The sequence below is a fragment of the Nannospalax galili genome, unplaced genomic scaffold (assembly GCF_000622305.1).
Source record: "Nannospalax galili isolate Female #2095 unplaced genomic scaffold, S.galili_v1.0 scaffold281, whole genome shotgun sequence".
In the NCBI taxonomy this organism is placed as follows: domain Eukaryota; kingdom Metazoa; phylum Chordata; class Mammalia; order Rodentia; family Spalacidae; genus Nannospalax; species Nannospalax galili.
This window is the reverse complement of record NW_008349068.1, coordinates 132219-148176: the sequence shown is the minus strand read 5'-3', so window position 1 is coordinate 148176 and position 15958 is coordinate 132219. Positions and strand designations below refer to the sequence as shown.

The 15958-nt window shown below is 35.6% G+C and overlaps 1 protein-coding gene across 11 annotated transcripts in view; it reads right to left on the bottom strand.

The window, feature by feature from the left end:
• The window catches only part of Nbeal1 (neurobeachin like 1), a 260021-nt gene that overhangs the window by 166787 nt on the left and 77276 nt on the right, over window positions 1–15958 (bottom strand). For 9 of the 11 annotated variants that reach the window (XR_003851600.1, XR_003851601.1, XM_029569970.1 and 6 more), the window contains exons 11-15: window positions 7558–7644; window positions 5551–5634; window positions 2835–2933; window positions 2162–2742; window positions 790–922 (exon numbers count right to left, since the gene is read on the bottom strand). Coding sequence is in view for 9 of the 11 variants with exons in the window: in XM_029569970.1 (XP_029425830.1) it covers window positions 790–922; window positions 2162–2742; window positions 2835–2933; window positions 5551–5634; window positions 7558–7644 (984 nt within the window). In the remaining 2 variants the exon portion in view is untranslated. The remainder of the gene's footprint in view (window positions 1–789; window positions 923–2161; window positions 2743–2834; window positions 2934–5550; window positions 5635–7557; window positions 7645–15958) is intronic. The other 2 variants (XM_029569967.1, XM_029569972.1) reach the window with 1 other exon arrangement.

Sequence of the window (15958 nt, the reverse complement as noted above, 5' to 3'; positions counted from 1 at the left end):
ATCAATCGCCAATAAGTCCTCCGCTAGGGCTGGAGCTTCTTGCCCACTTCTCCCATCCATCCTGAGTTTTTGTCTGACTTAGGCTTGCACAGGGATTTTGCATGCTGTTACAAGCATGATGGGTTCATATGTACAACTACCCTGTTGTGTCCACAAAACACAGACTCCTTTAAATCTCTTTTCTAGATTTTCCAAGACATTAGGTATTTTTAGAATAATTTTTTCTAGTCAAAGAATTATATACAATTTAGATAAGCAACAGAAATGCATTGTTTTTAACAAACCAACATTTCGTTTTCAATTGAAACTCAAAATCACATTTGATCCTAGAAAATCTCAAAAGAAGGACTAGAGAGATGAATCAGCAGTTAAGAGCACTGGTTGCTCTTGCAGAAGACGTGGGTTCAAATCCCAGCATGCACATGGAGGCTAACAACCATCCTTAACTCCAGTTCCAGGGGATCTAAAACCCTAATCTGACCTCTGCAGGCACTGTTTTTACACGAATAAGCACTTACATACATGCAGGCAATACTCTCATACATATAAAATAAAAATAAGTTTTTTTAAAAAAAATCTTAAAGGAATCAAAATACTGCGATTTAATTTTTAACAGAAAAACGATTATTGCTTATTTTATGACAACAGTAAACAATATTAACCTCTTTATAGATGAACAGAAGTTTGAAATGAAAATTGACTTCTACAAAGCTTATGAAAAAACATCAATTTGATATATTTTTTAAAGGAAAGAACTAAGAGTTTGAATGTGTTGCCCTAAAGTCTTACCCAGAGGGAATCACAGAAACTGTGGTCAGGAAGCATAACTGTTGCATATTCTCTTTTTGTGCACACTGCCACAACCAACATACCTAAATGGTTAATAAAAGCTTCAAAACCCATGCCATTTCCTGTAAAAAAGCTAACAAAAAAAAAGTTATCAGGATTTCTGGTCAAGCTGATCAGTTTCTTTATCATTGAAGCACATCACCATAAACCACAAAGCCATCACAAATATGTTTATCAAAGCTGCTGTAGCTTCAATTCTATAGCCACACATCGGTCCAACCTTGTTTCAGTCATTTTTAAAATCCTTTTTGAATATAAAACTTAATAAATTATAAAAGATAACATTGTAAGAGAGATGTCAATATCAAACTATAGTGCAATAAATTTTCAAATCTTTGAAATTCTTCCATGTAACATTCTGAAAGTATATTTAAAAGATGTAAAAATCACTGGGCGTGGTGGCACACGCCTGTAGTCCCAGCACTTGGGAGGCAGACGCAGGCGGATCTCTGTTGAGTTCAAGGCCAGCCTGGTCTACATAGTGAGTTCCAGGACAGCTGGGGCTACAGGGAGACCCTACTTCTAAAAAACAAACAAAAAAAAAAGTTGTAAAAATCATAAGGCATATTAAAAATCAGTTATTGTTATTGAAGCCTGAAAGCTTTCTATAAGCACACAGCTTCTTTAATCAAACACTTTATTATTATTCTCCACTTTTATATTACTTTTGTTTCCTAAAGCGCCTTGGTACTTAGTCATAAAACTATCAGAGATACATAATTATTATGAAAGCAGTAAAATGCTTATAAACTATGCAGCCAAAGGATGAAGAAACTTCATGTACACTGTTAAAGATTTTAAAACTAGATTCTTAGATATGCTTTTTCATATTTAAGAATCATAGCATAGGGCTTGAGAGATAGATCAGTGGTTAAGAATGCATACTGTTTTTTTCCATAGGATCTGAATTTGGTTTCCAGCACCCATGTTGGGTGGTTCACAAAGACCTGTACCTCTAGCTCCAGGCGAACTGATATTAAGTCTAGCCTCCATAGGCACCCATACTCATGGGCACATACCCATATATGACAAACACAAATACATCTAATTAAAAATAGAAATGGTAGCCGGACGTGGTGGCACAAGCCTTTAATCCCAGCACTCAGGAGGCAGAGGCAGGCAGATCTCTGTGAGTTCAATATCACAGTGAAAGATTTATCGTCCTCTTTTTTTTTTTTTTTTTTTAAAAAAAAAAAAAAAAAAAAAAAAAAAAAAAAAAAAAAAAAAACAGAAATGGTAACTCTTTAAAAGAAAATCATAGCATATACTATTGTGACAATATTCATTTGTTCTCCACAATCTGTAGCATTACCTGTATAACTGTTTTCTTTTTCCTCCTTTGTTAGTAATGCCAAGGGTTAACTGATCCTGATCTAAGCAAAACCAAGCAGTAAAAGAGAATGCAGACCCTGGCCATCTCTGTATGGGAGGCACAGAAATACCTGCCATACTATGAGACAGATTAAAATACTGCAGTGCACTCTCTAGACTTAGTTTCCGTGCCATTGTGAGTATTGCACGAGTCACAGGAATGGTATATGGGTGAATAAACTCAGATTCATCCACTCTCAGCAATCTTAATAGTCGACGAATTTCTTCTGAGCTCACAGACTGACTCCCCAAGGAACCATGGATTGCAATCAAGTTCTCGGCACAAGTTCGATGTAAGGAAGAATGGGAATCTAGGGTTTCAATGATTCTCATTCCCATGTTTGCATTCACACAAGTAGTTCGACTCTGTTTATTAATACAACAAATTTTCTTCAGCCAATCAGAAATGAAGATCTGTAAGTCATGGGATTCTAGCTCTGGAAGCCATTGGATAAGAACCAAGAGGGGATGGACATTACTAATGCCCAAAATACCAACTGAAGTATGATCACCCTCTACAGCCTGAAAAGCAAAATAAAAGAAAAAAAGGCTAGTTAGTATTTCTGAAGTAGAAATAATGGAACTTCTTGTAGCAAAGTTTAAAATAAACTCACCATATTCATAAGTTCTTTGAGCAGTTCCAGTGGTGGCTGACCCAGAGATTTTAGTACCTCAAACATATGTGTATAACCAATTCTTTCTTTAAATACTTCCTAGAGGGGAAAATAATGTGCCAAAGACATTTTCAATGACTAAATTTGTTAGAATATTAAATACTGAATACCTATTTGAGCTAAATTAATATAAAATACAGAAAAAGACAATGTAATCACTTTTCTCCCTTTCTCCCTCCATCCCTCTCCCCTCTTGCTCTCCTCTATCTCCCTCTCCCTTTTTTCCTCTCCCTCTATTTTTTGAGACAGGGCCTTGCTATGTTGCCCAAGCTGACCTCAACTTTGCAATCCTTCTGCCTCACCTTCCTCAGGAACTGGGATTACAGGGATGTGCCACCAAATCTGTGTTCATCTCAAAATAGATTCTATATTCCCTGAATAATAATAAAGGTGCAACAGTCTACTAAAATGCAAAACCAATGAAATTAGAAACAACTATGTTACAGAATTATCTTATTTTCTGTAAACTAAAGCAAAAGATACTCTTTACTTTCTTAACCAGAATAGTAATTAACGAAATAGTAGGTGAAGTTAAAACAAAAACAGAGAAACACTAAAGATACTTAGCAGTAAGAAGAATTACATAACAACATCAAAGGACTGGTTTACAGTCTTATCAAGTATGGTGGCCTAAACCTATAATCCCAATAGTGCAGAGGTACAGGAAGAAGGACTGAGAGTTCAAGATCATCGTGGGCTCCACACTGAAAACCCAGTCAAAACAACAGCAACAAGGACTGGGGACATAGCTAAGTGGGAGAGCGAAGACACTGATTTAGATTTATAACAATGCTAAATTTAAGTTGCCAGAAAAAAAAAAGTTCAAAGAATTTTCTCTCTATTTTCTGTACCTAAATTATCTGAAATAAGTTCATTTTAGGGAGTTTTAAGTCACATATATTTTTTAAACCACTGTGCATTCAAGGCTGTAAACTAAAGTATAAAGACAACCAAAAAAATCTAGAAAATATTAAATTAGTAGATTAAATTAGGCAGAAATACACACACTAACTTAAAAAGATTTGAACAAAATCAGGTGATTCTAAAAGAGAAAGTTAGCTGCATGTGTGCCAAGGATGAGAAGAAAATCTTATCAAGAGTTGACTTTATTATATAACCTCTTATTTGAGGGCAGGGGAAGGCAGACAAGCAGGGGACTTGAATTTGTTAAGTATACACTCTGCCACTGAGCTACAGCCAGCCCTGCTATATAACCTTTGAATTTTAATCAATACAAGGTATTACACAGTCAACAAAACATTAATTTTAAAATGATTTCAGCAGCTTTTTAAGTATTAATTTCAGAAACAATATAGGCAATGTTATACTAAATTAATTGCTTAGAATTTAAAATTATTTCCCTTACAAAAAAACTATTATTAAATAGTGAATGAAATCACAAGCCAGACGATAAAATTTGAAATAAACTTAACCATGAGTTACAACAATAGTTCTACTGCAAAAATTAGAGTTTCAAGATAAAACGAAGGAAACTAGGGAATACAACTGAAAGCATGACTCAGGAAACATTTCTGGTAGCAGAAAAGTGGGGAATGAAGTATGTTAGAGGTGCAGATCAGTAGGCAAAAAGATAATAATGTCACTAACATGCATTACATACTTACCATGTGCCTGGCACTTTCTTAACTACTTTACAGATGTTTTCATAATACTTACAACTACTCAATGAGGTAATTATCAGTATGTGAGCATAACCAAACAGTCAGAGATAGGGGTAAAGAACTGACAGAGGTTGGAGAAAAGGCGCAGCGCTTAAGAGCACTTGCTGCTCTTGTAGAAGAACAGAGTTCAGTTCTCAGCACCCACATCTTGTGACTCACAACTGCCTGTAACTTCAGCTCCAGGGGATTTGATGCCCTCTTCTGGTTTCTGCAGGGACCTGGACTCATACATGCACATACTATGCAGATAAATAAAACTAAATCTTTAAGGGAAAAAAAAAGGGCAGAAAACCCTGAGCGTTAGTGACAACAAAGAAAGAAACAGAACGTCATGGAAAAACAAATCCCATATGACAGGATGATCACGTGAAAAATATTCATATTCTAGATAGTTGAAAACTCATAAAATAGCATAAGTGTTTATTTTATTAATGAAAAGTTATGATGTAAAATTTAATTCATTAAACTCAATAACCAGACTGGAGAGCTTAGCAGTTAAGAACCCTGATTGCTCTCACAGAGACCTGGGTTCATAGCCCAGAACCCACATGGCAGCTAATAACCATCTGTAATTCTAGTTCCAGGGATTCAATGCCCTCTTCTGACCTCTGCAAGCACTGCACAATATGGGTACACTTACATACATGCAGACAATACACTCATAAAATAAAAATAATAAAATATTTTTTAAAAACTTAATAACCATACACTCACTTAAAATGAGTACTTCAACATCAATGGTATGATTCCACTTTTGAACAACACTAGGTGCAGTTCAGGCATCAATGTGTTTTAAAATTCTGGAGTGTCCATAGGGGTTTGTCTTTAAAATTATTAGCAAATTATATTTATACAAAGGTGAGCTAATCTGTAAGTTATTTCTGTATTATACACTTTCACACATCACTAAGGGATTTATATAGTGAAAACTGTTACAATAAAGGTAGTTTAAAGCTTTGGGATCTACATTTCACCTTAGCAGCTGGAGATTTCTTCATCACCGCTGTCAAAGCCTGAATGGCTGACACAGCCAAACAATCCAGTGGTCCCTGAAACACCTACCAGAAGAAAAAAAACAGCAAGAAATTAACAAATTTATTCAAGATTGTATCCACATGGAAACCTTTGTTCTGAAAACCTGAAAAAAATAACAGCATGCACTACACTCCTTTTCCTATCAGATTATTGAAATATTATAACCTGAAAGAAAAGTTATTTCATTAAGAGAAGATAAGCCACACATCAAGAAGGATGAAGCAACATTCATTATTTTAAGTATTCTAAGGGGGAAAAAGAACACCAAGCTTTACACATGCTTTAAAAAATGGACAATCTCAAGAGGAAGGGAGGGAGGTCTATAACTAGAAACTCTGTTACGCTTTAACTGACCTTCAAAATATAGTTGAACTTGCTAGGCTTAAACATCAACAGCATGTATAATGGAGAGAGCTACAATGATCTTGTCTGCTTATTTCCAAATTCTGGACTAAAACTGCAATGGTATATACATAGCATCATCTTTTTAAACAACGCATTACCAATTTTTATATAAAATTCTGAAGTAGATAGTGAAAATGAAAAATGCATATATAAGCATTTAAATGTTTTTGAGAACACAATCTTTAATGCCAAAAGTCTTTAATCAAAGAAATAAAAACGAGCTCTGCTTTTATTGTTTAAGCTTTACTATAGTGATACATTAAATCTCAGGGGACATATAGATAATAAACCAAAAATGAGCATCAACAATATTTTAAAAACTGAATGTTACGTGAGGTTTAATCAACCATGAAAGCACAGAATGAGGACTAGAGAGTTGTAAAAACAACACTGAAATCCTGCTTTGGGGTATTATGACCTGAAGCAACCATTCTCTTCTCTACCTCCAAATAGAATAGATCTGTGTACAAAGGAACTGTTTGGATCCTTGTGCTGACTAAGCTCTACCACTTTCAATATGTTACTAAATCTAGAATCTTGGCTTTTGTTGGTATTGTGGTCAAATATTATATAAGATAAAACATTATATGTAACATTTTACACTATTGATCTGGATACAGAAATTCAGACAAATAATATCTGTGCTAGACTCTGTCCAAGAATAAGCTAAAAAGATGCCATTATAGCTGTCATTTGAATTTACATAACCTTTTAGAAGATATTATAAATGTACCTAAGTAGGCCTTAAGGGAGGCTAAACAAACAGAAATATAAAACAATACAGTATTCTGGCGATCTCTATTTTACATTCAAAATAGAAATTAACAGATTACAATATAGTCTCTTTTCTATCACAACAAAGAAATCCTAAACCTTATGAAAACTTCTCACAAACATGTTGAGAAAGAAAAATAAAACAATTTTACAACTAGGCTTTTTTCCCCAAAACTAATTTACTAAATATATTGTGAAGAAAAACAGATATATTTGTTTTATTATCCCAACACAAGGTTGAATTCTGAGAACAGAAACAAAAAAAAAATTAAGCTGTATGCTAAATTCACATAAAGGGTTCATCAACTTCTTCCCTTCCTCCAAGATTCAGGTTGTCCATTGAATTATAATCATTGTGTCAATAAGAAACAAAGAATCAAGATATTAACAATGACCATCTGTATTTACAAACAAAGCCCTAAGGTCCCAATACACCAAAGTGCTTAGGAAAAGAAGCCCCTCAAACATGAAGTCATCACCAGGTGGTCAACATTGATACTGGGTTCCCATTCCTGTACTTTTTATCTTCTCAAAGAGAAAAGAGCATCCATGAACACAGATGAAATTTAACTGAAGATTTATGTCAACTACCAAGATATACTTTACATGAAGGCAGTTTTTTTATTTTAAGTAATTACCAAAAATAAATAAATATTGGAATTAGATGTTTCTATATTTTAAGAAGTAAGAAGAAAAGCACAGGAATAGTGATGCCCATTGACTGATTTTGGACTTCAGCTGAAACAAGATGCAGGCTTTGTAGATACCTGGTCCTCATTCATTTCTGTCAGTAATTTGTTGGCAAGGTCTTTCTCGTTCTTGTCTGCCACCTTACTGTGAGCATTTAAAAACAGCTGTTAAAAACAGAGATAAGAATAATGGAGAAAGAATATTAAACTGTTACTTATAAGCAGAATGAAGCCTAGCTGGATTTCCATGTCTCTTGAAAACCAATTAAGAATCCAGTTATAAAGTGTATTACTTCCAGAAATAGAAGATTATTTCCTTTCTGGGTAACAAACTAATAGTAGTCTATATACTATTAATTATTATAGATACAGGTCTCCCTTAGAACTCAAAATTATTAAAAATAAACAGCAATAATTACAAATGGTTAATATTACTATAATCCTTAAAGAATCAGCAGAGAATGTCACTCAGAAAAGAAGAAAAATTGATACTGAGATAGATCAAAGATACTACTAAATAATGTTCTTAGTCAAGTTTGCAAAATCATATTAAATTAACTTTGAAAAGAATTCTTTCCAGAAATACTTCTAAGAGCCTCACAGTAGGGGTCTCCTGTGTAGTTTAAAAAGGGAAGTCAGTATGCAATGTTGCCCAAGTTTATCTGACTGTACATCTTGTTAAAGAATATTCATCAGTTGAACATAGCTCATATTTTAGTTTGTAGGCTGGAAAGGGAGACTGGAAAAATCTCTATAACATGAGATTATTGCTTTTCGTTTTTTAAAAAAATTATTTTTATTGTGGGTGCATGACAGAGGAAAAGGGCACATGCCATGGTCAGAAGATAACTTTGTGGCTTCAGTTCTCTCCTTCCACCTTTACCTGGGTTTCAGGAATAAATTCTGGTCACCAGGCTTGTGGAGAAAGTGTCTTTACTGGATGAGCCATCTCACTGGACCATGATTACTCTCTTTCACAAGACATAAAGGCATTAAGTATTTTAGTTTCATTATATAAAATAAACTAGGTAAAGGTGTACTGTGGTATGGACTGCAAAACATATGTGTAAAACTGAACCTAAGAATAGGCTTTAAAATCAGAAAGCTGAAGGAAAACCTTGATTTTGCTCATTTTCCTGAGGGCTTGGATTACACCCATGTGCTACCTCGCCTGGCAAAAATCTCTAAATGATTCCAATATTATTATTTATTATATATGGTTATTACTCTGTGGGGGGGTGTCAGGCTCAAACTTTGGCTTTATGCATGTATACAAAGGTATTCTATCATTGAACTATATCCCTAGTTCTTTGCTACCTCTTAGCATCCTGGTTTTTGGGAAAACCAATTAATCCAACCTTAATTCCCCAAAATGAGAACAAATATCTTATCAAATAGCTGTGCAAGTTAAGTGATGTGTAATCTATGCTAGTTTATTTCCATAATAGCACAAAGCTAGTATTACCAGCAAAAATTGAAAACAGTATTCCATATCATTGTCATACACAGGAATAGGGATGCTCAGAAAAAGCTAATGAAAATAAAAGTAAGTTGTCTTCAAGTCTGGGGACAGAATCCAGTGGTAAAACAACTTCACTAACATGAACAAGACCAAGAATCTGATCCCCAGTATCACAAAACAAAAAGTATTTTTTTTTACATAATTCAATATACCAGTCTACATGAAGAATATTTTAACAGTTCTTGCTCTTCAACTAGAAAACTTAACTCCAAACCTTTATGCTAAGATACAGTCAGAAAACACCAAGATTGTAACAATCTTAAAGCAAATATGATGGTTTTAAATCCTTTTTAGCTATACTAAATATATTTTGTTTTTTTCCTTCTAGTTGAAATATCCTTTGAAAGCTTTAATTTTCTTACATGAGAAGCTATCTACTAAAACACACTGTGTTTGAAAATGCCATAATGATATCTAATACTTTATATACCAATTAAAAACATTTTTTAATTATACATTGCCCATGCATAGTGATACATGCTTTTAATCCTAGAACTGGAGAGGGAGAGGCAGGTGGATCTCTATGAGATCAAGACCAATCTGAACTACATAGCAATTTCTAGGACAGCCTGGTTCACATAGTGAGTTCCAGCCAGCTGAAGCTACAGGGTACACCCTGTCTCAAAAAACAAAAACAAATACAAAAATCAACAAAAGCAAAAAATAATCAAAATTAAATTATATATTAATTTAAATCATATATTTACAATACAATTAAACAAAACATTCAACATTCACCATACCTAATCATAAAATAAAACTTAAATGTATGGTTTGAGGACGAGGCTTCTTTGCCCTTCAGTAGGGGCCCAGACTACTGCAGATGCCTGAGAGTACCTGGATTCGACCTCCACTTGATGGTGAGCTTCATAAATCAGGCCCTGCCCATCCCCTACATTGGAATCACCTGTGGTCCTGCCCACTGCTCAAGGTCTAGACTTCTCAGCCCTGTAGGTCCGACCAAGACTTTGCAAACTGCTGAAAGCACCTAAATCAGGCCTCTGCTTAGTAAGCTTGCCAAATTGTGCTGTAACTACTTGTGAGTAGGGGCCCAGACCTTAGGAGGAATCCTGAGAGGACCTGACTGGCATGTGACTTGGGCCTCTGTGGAAGCTCCTGAGTAGCTGGACTGAAGCCATCTGGTCCCTCCAATATAAAATCAAAAGAAAGAACCTGAAGACTAGACCAACCAGCTTTATTTGCCCAACAGGAAAACAACCAAGTCACACTAATAATACAAACAGAAGCAGAATTCAACTCAACAAAGGAAGGTTCGAGTTTCATACCAGAATCACCACCAAAAGAAATCCACATGCCAAAATCACAACAAAAAATACTATGGAAAACCAAAATAATAGGGTCCCACCAAACACCACCAGACCTATAGAAGAGCTCTACAATGAGAACCCCCTAGAGATAACCCAGGACACAGAATTTAAAAGAACAATCATGCCGGGCATGGTGGCACATGACTTTAATCCCAGCACTCGGGAGGCAGAGGCAGGCAGATCTCTGTGAGTTCAAGGCCAGCCTGGTCTACTCTACATAGTGAGTTCCAGGACAGCTGGGGCTACAGGGAGACCCTGTCTCAAAAAGCCAAAAAAAAAAAAAAAAAAAGAACAATCATAAACATGATCAAAAAATTCAATGAATTTAAAGAATACATAAAACAAATCAAAGAACTAAAAGAAGATAGGGAGAAACTACTGACTGAATTCACCAAAGAGATAGAAATATTGAAGAAAACGCAAGCTGAAATGAAGAAGTGAAAAGCCAATTTGAAACAACAGGAGAAAGCCTTGGTGACAGAACAAATGAAATGAGAAACAGAATATCAAGACTGGACAACAGAGTTGAAGTACTGGACTGCTCAAGCAAAGATTATGAAATAATTTTTAAAAGTACAGGAATGGAATATGTAGGAAATATGAGACACCATGAAAAGACCAGCTTTATGCATCATTGTCAGAGGAAGGAGAAGAATTTCGGGCTAATGGAATTGATCAGATCTTACACAGGATTGTAGAAGAAAATTTCCCCAAATTAAGGAAAGACATGCCCATATAAATGCAAGAGACACATAGAACACCAAATAGACAGGACCAGAAAAGAAACTCTCGACAGTATATCATAGTAAAAACATTAAATGGACAGAAAAAGAGAGAATACTGAAAGCTGTAAAAGAAAAACAAGTCACATATAAAGGAAAAATCCATCAGAATAACAGCTGACTTAATGCAAACTATGAAAACCAGGAAATTCTGGAACAAAGTATTCCCAGTTCTAAATAACCACAGATACCAACCCAGAATACTTTACACAGCAAAAATGCCTAGTATAGTTGAAGAGGGGGAAAAAAATCTTCCACGACACTAATAGACTAAAAGAATACATGAAGTAAGAAGCAAGGGTTGCAATTCTACTATCTGACAAAATAGACTTCAAACTAAAACTAATCATAAGAGAAAAAGAGAGTCACTTCATTCTGATAAAAGGAACAATTAACCAAGAACATATTACACTTGCAAACATATATATGCATCAAACTCTGGTGTACCTAATTTCATTAAAACACTACTATAGGACTTTAAGACACAGATTAACCCCAACTCAGGAAGGATAGAGGATGTCAATACCCATTTTTTTCCATTAGACAGGTGAATTGGAAAAAGAATAAACAGAGACAGCTGAATTAAATGATACCATATTTCAAATAGGACTAACAGACATCTACTGAATAGTTCACCCAAGCACCAAAGAATACAATTTCTATTCAGCACCCCATTGAATTTTCTCTAAAGTTGACCACTTACTAGAGCACAAAACAAACCTCAACAAATACAAAAAAATTGAAATAATTCCATGCATTCTATTAGACCACAGTGCAATAAAGCTTAAAATCAACACTGAAAGAAGGCCTAGTCACTACTCCAACTCATAGAGATTAAACAGCACACCACTGAATGATGAATGGGTCAAAAGAGAACTTAAGAAAGAAATAAAATTATTGCTGGAACTAAATGAAAAGGACAATAAAACACAACAAAACCAGTCGGACACTTTAAAAGACTCTGGAAAGGCAAGACCAAATGAAACCCAAACCCAGCAGATGAGAAGAAATAACTAAAACCAAAGTAGAAATTCATGAAATAGAAACAAAGAAAACAGAGGCTGGAGAGTCAGCTCAGCGGTTAAGAGCACTGACTGCTCTTGTAGAGGACCCGGGTTCGATTCCCAGCACCCACATGGCAGCTACAAACCGTCCTTATCTCCAGTTCCAGGGGAATCCAAAGCCCTCTTCTGCCCTCCACGGCATTGCACGACATGGGTTCACTCACATACAGACAGGCAATACACTCGTACACATAAAGTAAAAATAATAAATAAAATATTTTTAAAAAGAAAACAATACAAAGAGTCAATTAATCTAAGAGCTGCTTCTTTGAAAAGCCTAAACAAAATAGACAGATCCTTAGCCCAGTTAACCAAAAGGAAGAAAGAGCAAATTCAAATGAACAAAATCAGAGATGAGAGGGGAAACATCACAACAGACACCCAAATCCGGAACATTATAAGGGAATACTTTAAAAACCAACACTCTACTAAATTTGAAAACCTAAAAGAAATGGATGGATATCAATAGATATCAAAATCATCGGACTCACCAAAGCTGAACCAAGAGATCAGCAGTTTAAACAGACCCATAGCATATAAGGAAACTGAAACAGTAATACAAAACCTCCCAAATAAACAAAGCCCAGGCAAGGATGGATTTACAGCAGAAAACTATCAGACATTTAAAGAATATCTACAACCAGTACTGTTTAAATTATTGAAAAAGATAGAAAAAGTGAAAACTCCCAAATTCTATCTATGAAGCCAGCATCCTCTAATACCAAAACCAGGCAAAGACACAACAAAAACTATAGAAAGAAGAAACAACAGATCTATATTCTTAAGGAAAATAGATGCAAAAATTCTCAACAAACTACTTGCAAACTGCATACAGACACACATCAAAAAGATCATCCACCATGATCAAGAAGGCTTTATTCCAGAGATGTAGGGGTGGTTCAATATACATGTCAATAAATGTTATAAATCATATCAAAAGACTCAAAGACAAAAATCACATCATCAGCTCAACAGATGCAGAAAAGGCCTTTGACAAAATTCAGCATGCATTCATGATAAAAGTTCCTAGAGGGAATTGGACTGGAAGGAACATACCTCAACATAATTAAAGCTATATACAACAAAACCACAGCCAACATCATTCTAAATAGAGAAAAACTGGAAGCATTCCCATTAAAACCAGGAACCAGACAAGGATGTCCAATATCTCCACTCCTTTTTAATGTAGTGCTTGAAACTCTTGCTAAAGCAATAAGACAAGAGAAGGAAATTAAAGGCATACTAATAGGAAAAGATGAGGTCAAATTATCCCTTTTTGCAGAGGATAGGATATTATACCTAAGAGATCCCAAAAATTCCACCAGAAAACTCCTAGAAGTGATTAACACTTTCAATAAAGTGGCACATTTCAAAATTAATATTAAAAAATCAGTAACCCTTCAAACTGGAGAGATGACTCAGTGGTTAAGAGCACGGACTGCTCTTACAGAGGACCCAGGTTCGATTCCCGGCACCCACATGGCGGCTAACTGTCTGAAACTCCAGTTCCAGGGGATCTGATACCCTCTTCTGACCTCCGCGGGTATTGCACGACAGGGGTGCACTTACACACATGCAGGCAATACACTTATACACATAAAATTTAAAAAATTTTAAAAATCAGTAGCCTTTCTATATACCAATATCAAGCAATAGGAGTACATGGGACCCCTCCCATTTACAATAGCCTCACCAAAGATATTAAAGAGCTCTATAATCAAAATTTTAGATCTTTAAAGAAAGAGAATGAGGAAGACACCAGAAGATGGAAGGAACTCCCATGCTCATGGATTGGAAGAATTAATATTGTGAAAATGGATTACCATAGCAGATCTCGAACTATATGAGAGAGCTATAGCCATAAAAACAGAATGGTACTGGAACAAAAACAGACACATAGATCAATGGAACATAACTGAAGATCTAAACATCAGTACACACAATTTCAGCCACCTGATATTTGACAAGGGTTCCAAGAACACACAATGGAAGAAAGACAGTATCTTCAACAAATGATGTTGGCAAAACTGGAACACCACCTGCAGAAGAATGAAACTAAGACCCTTACTTTCATCTTGAACTAAGGTCAACACCAAATGGATCAAAGTCCTCAGTGTGAAACCTGAAACTCTGAAACTGTTAGAAGGAAACTTTGGCAATAACCTACAAGATATAGGAGTAGGAAAGGACTTTCTAAATCAGACATCAGCTGCTCAGGCATTAATATTAGCAACAGGGTTTAGAGGTCATTTGTGTGATATTTTAGGAGCAAGGGGGACCTCATTAAACTAAAAAGCTTCTGTACAGCAAAAGAAACAGCCAAGGAAGTGAAGAGAAAACCCACAGAGAGTGGGGAAAAATCTTCACCAGTGACACATCTGACAGGTTTAACATCCAGAATATATAAAGAACTCAAAAAACAAAGAATCAAGAAAACAAATGACCCAATTAAAAGATGCACTAAAGATCTGAACAGAGCGTTCTCAAGAGAAGAAATAAAGATCGTTAAGAAAAATCTTAAAATGTTCAGCATCAATAGCAATTAGGGAAATGCAAATTAAAACCATCTTGAGATTTCATCTTACCCAGTCAGAGCGGCTAACATCAAGAGAACAAATGATACCAAATGCTGGCAAGGATGTGGAAAAAATCTCATTCACTGCTGGTGGGATTGTAAACTCATGAAACCACTATAGAAAGCAGTGTGGATAACTCTTTTAAAAAACTAAAAATGAACCTACCATATGACTTAATTATACCACTCCTTGGCACTCAAAGGACTCATCCTATTGCAGAGATACTTGAACAACCATGTTTGTTGCTGCTCTTTTCACAACAGCTAAGAGATGGAAGCAACCTAAGTGTCTTTCCACTGACAAGTGGATAAAGAAAATGTGGTACATTTACATAATGGAGATGTACTCAGCTGTATAGAAAGATGAAATCATGAAATTTGCAGGTAAATAGATGGAACTAGAAACTGTTATACTAAGTGAAGTAACACAGACTCAGAAAAACAAAAGACATATGTTCTCTATCATGTGTGGATCCTTACACCAAATGTGTATGTGAGTATACATCCTGATATAATTGCAAGAATCAGAAAAAATGAAAAGTAACCAGGGAGGTAAAGGGAAAGAAGGAACCCAAGAGAGAAAAACATTAGGAGACAGATGTTATTAAGTGAGAAATATGTAAAATGGGGGTATTTAAATGGGAGGAGGAGAGGGATGGTTATACAAGGAACTATGGGGATAAAGAGGAAGGAGCTCAAGAGAGGTGGGACCATAGCAGACAGGAATTAGCAAGGGAGAAATGGAGAAAATGGGGATACTTTAAATGGGGAGAGCATGGAGGGAGGGTTAGACAGGGAGAGACAGACAAAGGGAGAAAGGAGAGATAAATAATGCCTAGCTAGTATAAAAAGAGAGAAATTATATTAGTCCAAAAATCTACTGAAAAATTATACACATAATATTTCTACCTGAGTCCATGTGTATAGCTGAAGGCTACAAAACAAGGTTACATATCCTAATGTGAAGAGAAACCTTCGTTTGAGTTGTTGGCCAGGTTAGTCCAAGAGACTCCCAAAATTACACAGGCTATTGCCACAGTCCTTGACTGCCTCCCAGAATTTGCCTTCAGACCTTATTGCTGAAGACAGGGCATACTTCAGATACAGGATTTGGAGCAATGGAGTTGAACTGCCCTAGAAGCCACCTCCCCTGAAGGCGAGCACTCATAGGTTTGGAGAGCACTACGCCAGTTGGTAAGAAAGAACAT